This window comes from Paroedura picta, chromosome 3 (genome assembly GCF_049243985.1).
Source record: "Paroedura picta isolate Pp20150507F chromosome 3, Ppicta_v3.0, whole genome shotgun sequence".
NCBI lineage: Eukaryota > Metazoa > Chordata > Lepidosauria > Squamata > Gekkonidae > Paroedura > Paroedura picta.
In genome coordinates, this window is record NC_135371.1 from 103,564,913 (window position 1) to 103,578,010 (window position 13,098).

Consider the following 13,098-nt stretch of genomic DNA (forward strand, 5'->3'; position numbering starts at 1 on the left):
GCCTACTCTTTGGGCTGCTGGTAAATAGAAGATTCGTAAACCAGTTAGTTCATCAGCCCATTGCAAATAGTAGCCAACCAGTTCAGACAACCAGCAAAGCACAGACGACATGGCCTCTGCCTTATGTTTCCTCCTAACATCAATATTCAGGCTTTTTTCGTCTTAACTATGGAGCTCCCCTCCATGAAGACAGGTTCCGGTTGGGTAGCCATGTTAGGCTGAAGCAACAGGACAAAATTAGAGCTCAGTGGCACCTTTAAAGTCCAACAAAATTTAATTTATTAGACCAAAACAATGTATTTATTTTTTAATTTATTATATTTATATACCGCCCTCCCCGAGGACTCAGGGCGGTTTACAGGAAACAGGGAAGGATACAATTAACACATGGTAACAGGTAACAATAACAGCCGTAATATAACAATAATACCATAAAATAGAAATTGTACCATTTACAATCTCTACTGGGTAATGACTGTTCTCTTTTAGCTTTGCCTGTGCAGGCAATCTTAAACTCTTCACCCACAATAATAATTTAAATGTGGCCATGGTACCAGTGCTTGCAATAAACCCAGATGACAACTTCACTGTCCTTTACACCCAGAAAACATATTCACTGGACCTAACATTAATTACACCATCTCAGGCACATTCATTCACTCATTTTCAAATACTGTATATGCCATTAAGCACCAACAATGCCCTTCAGTTCCCCACAGAGGGCAAACGGTAAAAGGATAAATGGACACTAATCTCACATCCAAAATCACTAATCTGAGAGACCATTTTGACCTCCCAGGGCACTCAGTGGGAGAACTCAAAGTAACAGACTGGAGACTGCTGAATCATAAATTATTACAACACTTGTGACAATGGAATCCCCAGGATACACCGGATTTTTTAAAGTCTCACTATACATGCTAAGTCACTCAGTTCTCACTTGTAACCAGAATTAAACTTCGTTTTAAAGGTGCTACTGGTCTCAAACTTATTTCTCACAACTTTTTATTAAATCCCCTTTAATATGTATGCTAATTTGCTATTCAGAAATCTTACCAACTGCTTTAATTCAATTTTAGCTATACCTATAACTCAAGATACTTATGCATCTTGACTTTAATTAAGATTCCTGGCAATTAACCCCCCACTTATATGTAGTGAGTGAGAAAGCCTTACGTCATTGTATCTGAAGAAGTACATATGCAGATGAAAGCTTATTAATTAAACTTTGTTGGGTCTTAAAAGTGCCACTGAACTCAAACTTTGTTCTATGGAGATCTTGGCCAGTAGCTTATGCCCATGGTTTTCTCTACTCCCCTTGTCTATACTAATAGCCATCCCTCTGTCCACGAGCAGTGAATCCCCTTTTTATGTTGTGAACTTCCTTTACTTTTAACTGTTCTGACTCTATCACCGATTAACTTCCAAGGGAACCAAATTTTAGAATTATGGGAGGGGGAGAACAAAATTCTATTCCTTCTCAGCCCTGTGCATTTTATTTATTTATTACATTTAGATACCGCCCTCCCCTGAGGCTCATAAAATGTAAAGGAACAAGAAGAGTACATCAAACTCAGTGGCTGTATTGAATGAATAGTAACAATAATAATAATAATAGCAATAAATAAATAGAGGATAAAATTCTAACAGAGTAATAGACCCATGGGTGGCTAGTTCAGGCATATGGATTCAGGGGAGGGAGGTTCACGGGCCCAGTAGATGTTGATTAGCTTTGGTCAACTTCAACCAAATGCCTGGCAGAGGAGCTCCCTTTTGCAAGACCTGCAGAATTGTTTTAGTTCAGTTAGGGTAATGAGCCTGGTTGAGGTCAAGCAGACTTCATTGGGGCCAGAGATCACTAGCCAGTTAGAGGTGGCGGACCACAAAGCTCTTTAAGGGGAGTACACAGGGAGGCTGTCCCTCAAATAGAATCAGAGTTGGAAGGGACCTCCTGGGTCATCTAGTCCAACTCCCTGCACTATGCAGGACACTCACAACCCTAATGCTCATCCCCTGTAACCTGCCACCCCCCTTGAACCTTCACAGAATCAGCCTATCCATTAGATGGCTGTCTAGCCTCTGTTTAAAAATGTCCAAAGATGGGAGAACCCACCACTTCATGAGGAAGACTGTTCAACTGAGAAACCACTCTGTCAGGAACCTATTCTGGATGTTTAGACAGAATTTCTTTGGATTAACTTCATCCCATTGGTCTGTCCCTCTGGGGCAGGAAAGTACAACTCTGCTCCGTCCTCTATATGGTACCCTTTTAAATACTTGACGATGGTTATCAGATCTCTTCTCAGTCGTCTCGCCAGACTAAACAGACCAAGCGCCCTCAACCTTTCCTCATACGTCTTGGTCTCCAAACCCCTCACTATCTTTGTTGCCCTCCTCTGGGCATGCTCGTCTACATCCCTTTTCAATTGGGGCTGGTAACAGAGGTTGTCTGTCAGGGCAACTAACACCATTTGTACCCCATGGCTGGGCCAAAAACATGACTGAGATGGGTCGAGGATTGAAGCGTCTTCCAGGAATGCTGATATTTGGTCCACGTCGATGGGTTACCAGCCTCTCCTGGGTTCAGAGGTGGTTTTTTCAGCAATGAGCATACCACTGCCTTTTAGCTCCTCTTGGAATTCTCCCATTTCAACTCTCATGTGCCTCCCCACCAATAACCTTTCCTTGACTTAAATGTCTCATAGATTTGTTAAATATTCTTCCACGTACAAGTCACTCCAAATAGAAATTTAGACAAAATAAGTTTTTATACCTGCTTTTTACTATTTGAAGAAGTCCTGAGGTGGCTTACAAACACCTTCCCCTGCCTTTATCGCCGTTTGCTGTCTGTTTGCAATGGGTGTTTTCCGTTCATTAACTTATTAAAATGACTCATTTTGCCTTCCCCACACTTGCATCTCAAATGCTTCCCATTGCTGAAATCATGACAATTATTTCCTATGAAAGAATTCCTCCTATGTGCTCAACAGTTCTCCCTTTAATATTTTCCATCAATTTATCAATGAGAAATTATAGGACAGTTGCTTGAGTAATGAGCTTTCACAAGCACTGAATACTGGTTTTACTGTCTGGAATGTCAAAATCTATTTGCAAATGATCACTAACATGGACTGAATATTATGTACATGTGTCTAAGCACCCTGTGGTACTTCTCTTTGGGTCCCTTTTCTGATTTGTACAGATTTTAACATTTTGTTGATTCCTACGTGTTGACTCCCACTCTTATGAGATACAGATCTTGTATGCTCTCCCTGAAGAAGAGTGACTGATGTGTAGCTTTCTGTCCAGTATCCTCAGTGGAGGAGTAGGATCAAGTAGGAAATAGAGCAGAGGTTTTCTTTGGTTGGCTTCCACCCTCTGGAATTTCCTACCACAGGAGATCCAGCAGTCCCTGCCTAACTTTTGCTGGAACAAAGATAGAGCACTTCCTCCAGGAGGTTTCATTTTTGTGAAGCCAAATTTTTAATTTCAATTAATGCTGCTGGTTACCATTTTCACGGCTAAGTCAGCAAAAATTTAGAACACAGAAATTTCATTTCAGTGGAATTTTAATGAAAATCACCAAGGAGTCCATTTTATTCTTGCATCTTTTCAATTGTTTCTTCCTTGTATTTCCCCTTCTCCTTTCCAACTTGGCGAGACTTTGCTTTACGTTCCAAGATCTTTTTACGATCCTTATCAAGCTTTAGTCTTGTGATTACCACCTACAGAGATAAAACATATGCATTACTATCCATTTTATATTCCGCCCCAAGTTTTGGTAGAAAAATAGCCTAAAAATTAAAAAAAAAAATCCTCACAGATCACCTTTACTGTACCATACACATCAAAAGCTTATTTCTGTCTTTATTTTGATTAGGGTACTCAAGCAGGTAAGACTAAAATGCCGTAACCTGCCTGACGAATGCAAAGCATAGGACTTATGCGCAATATAAAATATAGAAAATTTTCAAACAGCCATTATTACATTCCAAGTAATCCAATAACAATCATATTCTCTACATTTTTTTCTAAGAAAACATTTTGAAAACGGCCTATTTTCTTTCAACATACATCCTAAAAATACCAGCACAGGCAACAAGGGGACACTAACCTCTACATCAGAGTTCAGTATCACCTTAAAAACCAACAGAATTTTCCAGGGTATAAGCTATTGTGAGTCAAGTTCATCAGAGAGATCCAGTTGTGATTCAAGAGGTTCCCATGTCATGGGTCACTTGTGTGATGAAACTCTCTGGCATTAGAGAAAGAGCTGTTTCTCAGACATGGCCCCTAATATACAATATGGTAGTAACTACACTGGCCTGACTTACCTGGCTGCTGGACACAATACAACAAGGTTAGGTATGTGAAACTCCTTGAGTGGTACAAGCCTTCCATAAAGGATTAAGTACAAAATAAAAGCTTTGTTATCTGGCACTCATGGGCAACAGGCTAATCAAACATGACAGATACTAAAGTTTATTGCTCTGCCTTGGCCCTCATTCAGTCTTGAGTGAACAAATCTCACCCAGTCGGAAAGCCAAACAGACAGTCCTCTGTAGCCGACAGGAACCTCTCCTTAAGCCATGGAGTTCCCCTGCTGCGCTAGCAGACAAGTGGGCCCATTGCCCAACAGAGGCAGTTCCCAAGAGTCGGATGGAGAAGACAATAATGAAGGATAACTCCAGCTGGCAACACCAATGGTAAGAATAGTGAAAAGCATCTATCTGGTCAGCTTCAGGGATGGGAGAGGGAGGCACAAGCACTCAAAGATTATGGGGTATGGTGGCTGGGCAATGCCAGTTAACTGGGAGTTTTAGGTCCTCAAGTCCTGGATAACAAAGCTTTTACTGTATTGTGCTGCTTTCCACACCACTGCCATCTGCATTTGGGTCAATGAGTAAGTAGTTGTAGGGTCCTATTGACAAGGCTGCTCTTCCCTGACACACAAAGTACACAACAAAACACAAATGAAGTGGTCTCCAAGATACACAGCACCAAAGCAAGTGATTGGGCACTTACAACTAACCTTCCTTTCTGGGTAAAGCTCATCAAGATCCTAGTTTCCTACTTTCAGATCATGGTGGAAAAGTACTGCATGATCCCTGTCACAACTATCTTATATTTTGAAATAATATATCTACACCATGATGATACATCTTACCACAAACCTACATTATGATTCAATTAATGGGTTGAGGCCCATGACATTTTGCTTTGTGCATTATAAGCAAACCCCTAGGGCTGAATTTTTGGCAGGAATCCTCTCTGGTTTAAATTTATACCCAGACGCTTTCAGATGTTGATGCCTATGTGTCACACAGAATTTCCTAGTTTGTATGTTTAAAAAAACATTAGGTCCAAGATTCAACTGAAGTAATTAACTGTTTAGTTTATGGCTCTAATAGTACTTTTAACATAATGTTTAAAGTTTGCTTGTGTTTATATTTATTTGTATATTTATTGTTTTACTCATGACTAGATACAATAAACTTGGCTGTCTGGGTTGAGGTGGGTTGGGAGGAGAGGGGAGAGAGAACCAGCAAAGCTATTTCAGCAGAGTTCCTGCTTGCAGAAATTCCGATTAATTCCTTTCTTTACTACAATTACTGCTCCTAGTATCATCATCATGATCAGCTACGGCAACTAACAAGAGTTGATGTAGGAATCATTAACATAGATTAATTTCACTGTAAACATGCCCAAAGCATGAGCAGCAATGACATTAAAGACACAGCACACCAGAGTTCTGGGATTTCTACAGACATGTACACTGGACTGCATAAATGCAAATCAGCATTCTGTTTTCCAATAGCAAAAGAATCATGTGTACATAAAGGTAACAGCCTATTATAATACACACAAGTGGTTGCTGTGTCAGAACATATCTACTAAAGCAGATTTGAACCCAACTTTTCCTCTGTATTTTAAGTGGTTCCATGCATTACAAACAGCTGTTTCTGAGACAGGCCATTGATTTATTAAGGTCAGCGTTCATTCAGACTTTCAGTGGCTCTCCTGGGTCTTGGACAGATATTTTTCACATTATTGCCTACCATTTAATTGAAGATGACAGAGACTGAATTTAGGACCTTCTGTATACCAAGGAAATGGCTTTGTTATCTGGTTTCATGTTTGTAGTTAAGTTTCTATAGGTATCAGGAAAGTACCATCAAGTCACAATCAACTTATAGTGATCCCATAGTTTTCAAAGCAAGACACATTTCACAGGTGGCTTGCCACTGCCTGCCTCTGCATTGCAACAGTGGTCCTTGGTGGTCTCCCATCCAAATACGAACCTGGGCTGACCCTGTTCAGCTTCATGATTTGATGACATTTGGATAGCATCTCAGATAATTAAGAATGCCTTCTGGGAAACCAAACAGTTTTGCATGAAGTATTACCTTGCTTGGGTGGATGCCCACATGAACAGTTGTGCCATTGGCCTTCTCACGCTGTACACGCTCAATGTAGATGACATACTTTTTTCTATAGACCTGGACAACCTTGCCGATCTGCTGCCCTTTGTAATGGCCCCGAACAACCTACGAATGCATGAAGTAAACATTCATGTTACATTTTACAATACTATCATTTTCCAAGCAGTAAAGACATGCTGAGGAATGAATGTTGTGTAAGTGAATGCAACATAACAGAAAATATAACACTAAGCAGTGTGAGTAAAATGGGGATTGGAGGCTTAGCCTTAAATTGGTAAAGTCTTTCCTCCAAGGTCGGGAGGGCACTAGGCGAGAGAATATCCCAGTGGCAAACCCTAACATGCAGAGTCCCACAAGGAGCTGTTCTCTCGTCAATGTTATTTAATGTCTACATATACCCCCTTGCCCAACTAGTTTGTGATTTCAGGCTAGGGTGTCACCACCCAGCTATTCCTGTTGGTGGACAGCTATCCATCAACACCTTCAGTCTCTTTGGTCAAATGTTTGGAGGCTCTGGTGAAGTGGCTCAAGAGGAGTCAGCTGAAATTAAATCCAGCAAAGATGGCAGTCCTCTGGCAGGGCTGATGTAGTGAAGGAGACTCAGTGCAACTTCCAGGGCTAGACGGGATTTGTTTAACATCTACGATCACCATCAGGAGTCTGGGAGTGCTAACCTTTAAAGCCCTTTAAATAGTCTGGGACCCGGGTGTTTACGGAACTGCCTCTTCCATTATACTCCACAAACAGCACACTAATCCAGTGACCAGCACTTGCACAGTATCCCCAGCCCAAATGAAGTAAAATGGGACTCAACGAGAGCCAGGGCTTTTCTTATTCCTGGCTCCTACTTGGTGGAATGATCTTCCTGATGAACGCAGCCCCCTATGAGATCTTCAGCAGTTCCAGAGGGCCTGGAAGACAGAACTGTTCCACCAGGCCTTACGGTTGAGGCTAGGAAATCAATACTGGGGAAATGCTGGTCTCTCAGCTCACTAAACAAGCAATGCACCATCCACAACACACCAACCCGTCCAAACATAAATTGATGCCCTTTTATGAGGTTTTGAAGGAGGTGGCTTAATAATATAATATATATTTTAATTTAAAACATTTAATAACTGCTTATCAATGTAAAATGCTTGCTTGTATATGCCTTGTTGCCCGTCCCAAACCAACCAGGAAAGCTGGGCTATAAAAATAAAGCTATTATAATAATATTGTTATAATCAAAACAAATACCTGAACTTCATCATCTTTTCGGATGGGCATAGAACGAACATTGTATTTCTGCCTCAATTCCTTGGAAAGGGGAGAAGACATGATCTTCCTTCGAATGTGAGATGGTGCATTGAAGTGTCGTTTACGGTTCTTGCTGCGGTCTGAGGTCACAAATGGATTGAACTTCATTTTGACTACAACAAAATAAAGGACAAAGGACACACGTATGTATTTGCTGGGAATTAGGCTGGTATTCTAGACTGCATACACAGATCCACTCAACACTCGCATCCAGACCAGTCCTCAGAATAGTTTCCATAATCTCTCATGAAAGCCCTGCTCTTAAATCTGGTTTTCATATTTTAAGTATGTAAAGGAAACAAACAGGTACAATCTGCCAGCTGTATGATAGCATGGAGGGAGAGAAGCAACTATTCACTACAATTCTCCAGGGCACTCTCAAAGGTCTAAGACTCACCCCCCCCCCCGACAAAGATGAAGACAAAACCGACCCAGTTTTTTGGGAATATGGACAGGTCATCAAGCTGCTGACAATTTTCACTTATCTCAGAATATTAGCCAGAAAACATTCTGACTGATAACTGGGAAACAGCAATCTGCCTTGGGAACCCTTATGGATAGAGTATCGCCAGGGGCATACAGTCCTAATGCAGTCTTCATGATTAGTTGTAAGTGAACAACTTTTCACTATATTTTCTATTGCAAAAGTCTGCATAGAGTTACCACTCTATATCCAGTCAACAGCAACCAGCCAAAAATTTTCAACTGAACATACTGAAGTTCATGCTTTGTATGAAGCTGGTCTTTTTTCTATTTTCAAGGGCTCTGAAGGCATTTCTAGGCCTCTTTTCACTCATGTTCAGGTGGCTGCTAAAGGTTCTGAACCAGTAAGTTTCTTCCTTTCTCCACTGCACCATCCCTTTCTTTCAAAGGGTGCCATCTTAATATTTGTGCCAGGGTATTTTAAGTCGTGGCACTACAGAATAAACTGGATACTGAGATCTAAATATGTAGACATGGACAGCCAAGAAACATTTTCCATCTTACATTTGTTTTTAAAGTAAAGCTCGTCATGCTCTCACTATATTGTTTAGATAGACGAGAATACAAGTGGATGGAGATTGCCATAGGAAATTCATAGTCTAAAAAAGGGTGCATAACACATTATCACGTTAGCAATGAACAAGGAAAAGACTTGACGTTTAGGGAAAATCAAGCTGGAGATCCATAGGATGTTAAAGTTTGAGAACTGCTGCCCTAAACAACAACTAGACTTTATGAGAGTGAGTCCACATCAGGGCCCACCTCCTGCACACAAATTCTGAAACTAAGCCAAAATCTGCTCTGAGCAAGGCTGGATTAGAAATCTAAGTTCAATATGGATTTGGAGCAACCATGCTAATTATGAACTTTTTTTTTTACAAGCTCTAGGGATCTGCTGAGCTTGTGAAAGGGTCCACTCAAAAAAATACATTAGCCAATTATTTACCAGAACACCACCTAAAAATCACGCATAAAAGCTATGTACTACAGCCTAGCCTGCCAGATATGTCACAAGTAATCGCCGTTCTGGCCTTTCTTCTTTTGAAACATTGTATCCCAACTTATCTGCCTTCCAACAAGCTCAGGGACAAATCGGAGATCAGTCGTGAAATCACTCCGAACCAAACGCTCCAACAATGACAGGCAATACCAATACTAAAGGCAGATCGGAAGCAGATAACCAACACGCACAGAGAGAAAGAACTCGGGCAGTACCACTTTCGCACTCTCGCTCATTCTAGCGACTGCCACTTCCCATTCCCCCTGCAGCGCAGCCAGTATTATGAGACCAAGGACCCCCGTGCCAGGCCCCCCGCAGGCCTCGAGCCAGGGAAGAGGCTGGTGCAGACCCAGAGCGACCCGAGAACCACGACCACCGCCTCCCCTGCCGCAAATGAAGGCGGCACCACCCCAGGCCGGCTCCTCTCTGGGCTGCCCCGCACGCGGCCCCCCGTCTAGAGCGCCGGACGAACGGATGGCAGCGGATGAAGCGGCCTCGTAGCACTCTCTCGGCACCCTTACCCGCGGCTACCTCGGCAATGGCCGGCCGGAAAGAGAGGGTGACGTAGCTTCCGCCGGCACGCCGAGACTTCAACTCTCGCGAAAGGCCGAACTCTCGCCACCGCGCGTCCGTCCGCATCAAGGGGGCGCGGCGGCTGATGACAGCGCAGCCTATGCGGCGTGCGCGTGCGCTTGAAGGCGGCCGCGGCCTGTCAGTCAGCGCGAGAAGGAACTGGACGCCTGCCGGCCCGCCCCTCGGCGGAGTGCAATTGGCTCTTAAAGGTCTGATCCAGGCGGGGCGCTCTGCTCGCCGGCTTCCACTTACAATTGTCGCCCCCTATCCCGTGGCAGTTTTTTTAAAGGAACCCAGCACTGCCTGCGTGTTGTGCAAACGGGAAATGAAGGCAGCCCAGGGAAAGCACACCTGGCGCTTGTTGGCAACATAGGGGTTGCCAGCCTGCAGCAGTGAGCTGGAGATCTTCTGAACTTAGACGGCGTCTTCAGAGTAAAGAGATCGCTTCCGGTGGAGAAAATGGCTCCTTTGGAAGGGGGACACAAGATATTGTATCACGCTGGTTACGTCCCTCCCCTGGTCCATCCCCAACTCACCGAGAATTTCTCAGCCTGGTTTTGACCATGAGGCAGTATGGGCACACAAAGTAAAATGCTAGAGGGATGGGAAGAAAAGAGGAGCAAATGACAGTGTCAGCATACAGTCCCAGAAACTCCATTAAGCATTAAGATCAAGATGACAATTGTGGGCATTTCTGCACATCAGAAAAAATGCCAGCTGAATGGTGTAGTGCAAAACATCACACCTCCAAGCCCCTCCTCGCCTTTTTGCTGTGTCATTTTCATCTGCCACCTTTTGACACTTCTCACCCTCCACAAGGGCTGCTGGAAATGGCAGAAGAGAGCAACGTGCTTTACATGTGACTCTTTTCTGTCTGTCAATCCCCTTTCTCCAAGTTTTAAAGGTCCTGTGATGCCCGCTAATTAAAAAAAATGATAGTTCTCCGTTTAAATGCCTATGCATATAACTTAAAAATTAATCCTATTCCTGATTTGGGCGGGGGGGGGACTTTAGAGAGGCATGTTTTGTGTTACAACTTTGGGGGGAGATTATTTTTGGTATCACCTGAATGCTTGTCTGCCTATTCATTGCTCCAGGATGTTAGACCTTTAAAAAAGGAATCATCATTTCCGGGAACAAGGGAGAGGGAGGCAGGTGCGAGGGTGGGACAAGGCAGGCGCCTTTAGCGCACTTGAGCCTCCATACCTTCCCTCTGCTGTTTGGCTCTCCTAGCCTGAATTAAATAGGTTGGGGAATCCACTTTATGTGATTCTCCAACTAGCGCTTTAAAATGGGAGGATGTAGCCAGCCAGTTACTGCCCAGATGCTGGATGTTGGTGATATCATATGGAGGGACTGGCATATAACAACTACATAAGCATTTCACTACATTTAAAGGGTGTGGAAATGTCCTTAAATTTTCTAAAGTGCCAGTGTAAGAGGAGTCAGATATACAATTTACATCTTTAGTGGGTAGCAGATTAACTCTATTCCAGTAAAATGAATTTTAGGCTTTTAATGGCCGAGAAAACTTTTTAATTTTTAAAACAGGCTACATGTACACCCTGTTAATTCTGTGCTTTTATAAGACACTTCCTATCAATAAGTAGGATACAGAATGCACAAAGGATCTCTCTTATTGCCTTGGAACACAAAAATACAGTTGGCAACACACATCCTCTGCCTTGCGCTCTACTACCTCCAACCTCCTAGTGGTCCCTGGCCCCAGGGAAGTTCGCGTGACCTCAACCAGGGCCAGACCTTTCTCCATTCTGGCCCTCACCTGGTGGAATGAGCTCCCAGAGGAGATCAGGGCCCTGACGAAACTTGAAAAATTCAGCAGGGCCTGTAAAAGGTAGCTCCTCCACCAGGCATTTGGTTGTCATCCACAACTAAACAACATCTACTGGTCCCCGAACCTTCCTTCCTTGAACTCATGTGACAGATCTGACCAACCATGGGCCTGTTAGATTGTTCACTAAGTATGTCATTTTCTCTGTTTATTGTTATTATTGTTAGCTTTCATTCATTATAATCAGTGAGTTTGATGTACTGTTCTGTTCTATGTGAACTGCCTTGAGCCTTAAAGAAGGGTAGTATACAAATGTAATAACAAATAAATTGCCATGGTCCTTTGCAGAGCAGCCACATACCATCCATTTTGTGCACCTTCTGTTTCTCCCCCCACACCTGCTTTGCTGTGATTTTTTGGGGAAAGAAGGCAGTCAGTCAAAACAAGTTTGTATAGTGTGTGAATGGGAAGATGCAGACTTTGAAGCCTCTTACCATCATTTCCTGTGACTATTGTTTCCTATAGTGCTGAAGGGCTTTTGCAGTTTTCAACAGTATCTGCAAACCCGCGATATTATTACAGCACTCAGAATAGGAGCAACAGATCCAAGTAGGATCATAAAGGAGCAGCCTGGCTATGCACCAAGTTTGGTAGTGCTATGCTATACTGCAGTCCATACAATGAACAATGCTGGTTTCTATAGGAAAGACAAGCATGATATACAGATGTTATTATAGGAGTACTTGCCAAAGATCACAGGACTGTGAGTTGCCCATGGGGCAACTCTCTCTATGTAACACAAAGAAACACCAACATGGCAAATCCTGTTGATGCCAAATCTGCACACTAAGGGCGAGCAGAAAACCATTCTCATGAATACGCAACTGAGGGACGTTACCTCTATCCTATCTCTGTGGTCTTCCATATTAATTGCTTTAGAGGAGGAGGAGGAGGAGGAGTTGATTCTTAGATGCCACTTTTCTCTACCCAAAGGAGTCTCAAAGTGGCTTACAGTCTCCTTCCCTTTCCTCTCCCCACAACAAATAACCTGTGAGGTGAGCGAGGCTAAGAGAGCCCTGATATTACTGCTCAGTCAGAACAGCTTAATCAGTGCGGTGAGCCCAAGGTCACCCAGCTGGTTGCATGTGAGGGATTGTGGAATCAAACCCAGCTTGCCAGATTAGAAGCCAGCGCTCCTAACCACTACACCAAGCGATTTGGGGCAGGATCCTGAGGGGTTTTTTTGCTTACGTGGTACAGTGATAACACCACATAAGTAATCTATTAAGTCCGATTGACCTCAACTAAAGCCAGAGCCTTATCTGTCCTGGCCCCACTTGGTGGAATGAGCTTCTGGAGGAGATCAGGACCCTGATGGAACTAAAACAGTTCCGCAGGGCCTGCAAATGGGAGCTCTTCTGGTAGGTATTTGGTTGAGATTGGCCGGAATCAGCAACACCACCGGGCCCCTGAACCTCCCTCTCGGGAATCCATCCCTGAGCCTCCGG

The 13,098-nt window shown here is 43.3% G+C and overlaps 1 protein-coding gene across 1 annotated transcript; it reads right to left on the bottom strand.

Annotated features, from left to right (window-relative positions):
* Window positions 1-3,551: 3,551 nt before the first annotated feature.
* Window positions 3,552-9,889, bottom strand: RPL26L1 (ribosomal protein L26 like 1). The gene is made up of 4 exons (XM_077327045.1): window positions 9,747-9,889; window positions 7,683-7,855; window positions 6,408-6,548; window positions 3,552-3,725 (listed from the first exon to the last, which is right to left on the bottom strand). The coding sequence occupies exons 1-4, from the start codon at window positions 9,862-9,864 to the stop codon at window positions 3,597-3,599; spliced, it is 561 nt and encodes a 186-aa protein (XP_077183160.1). The 5' UTR covers window positions 9,865-9,889; the 3' UTR covers window positions 3,552-3,596.
* Window positions 9,890-13,098: the final 3,209 nt, after the last annotated feature.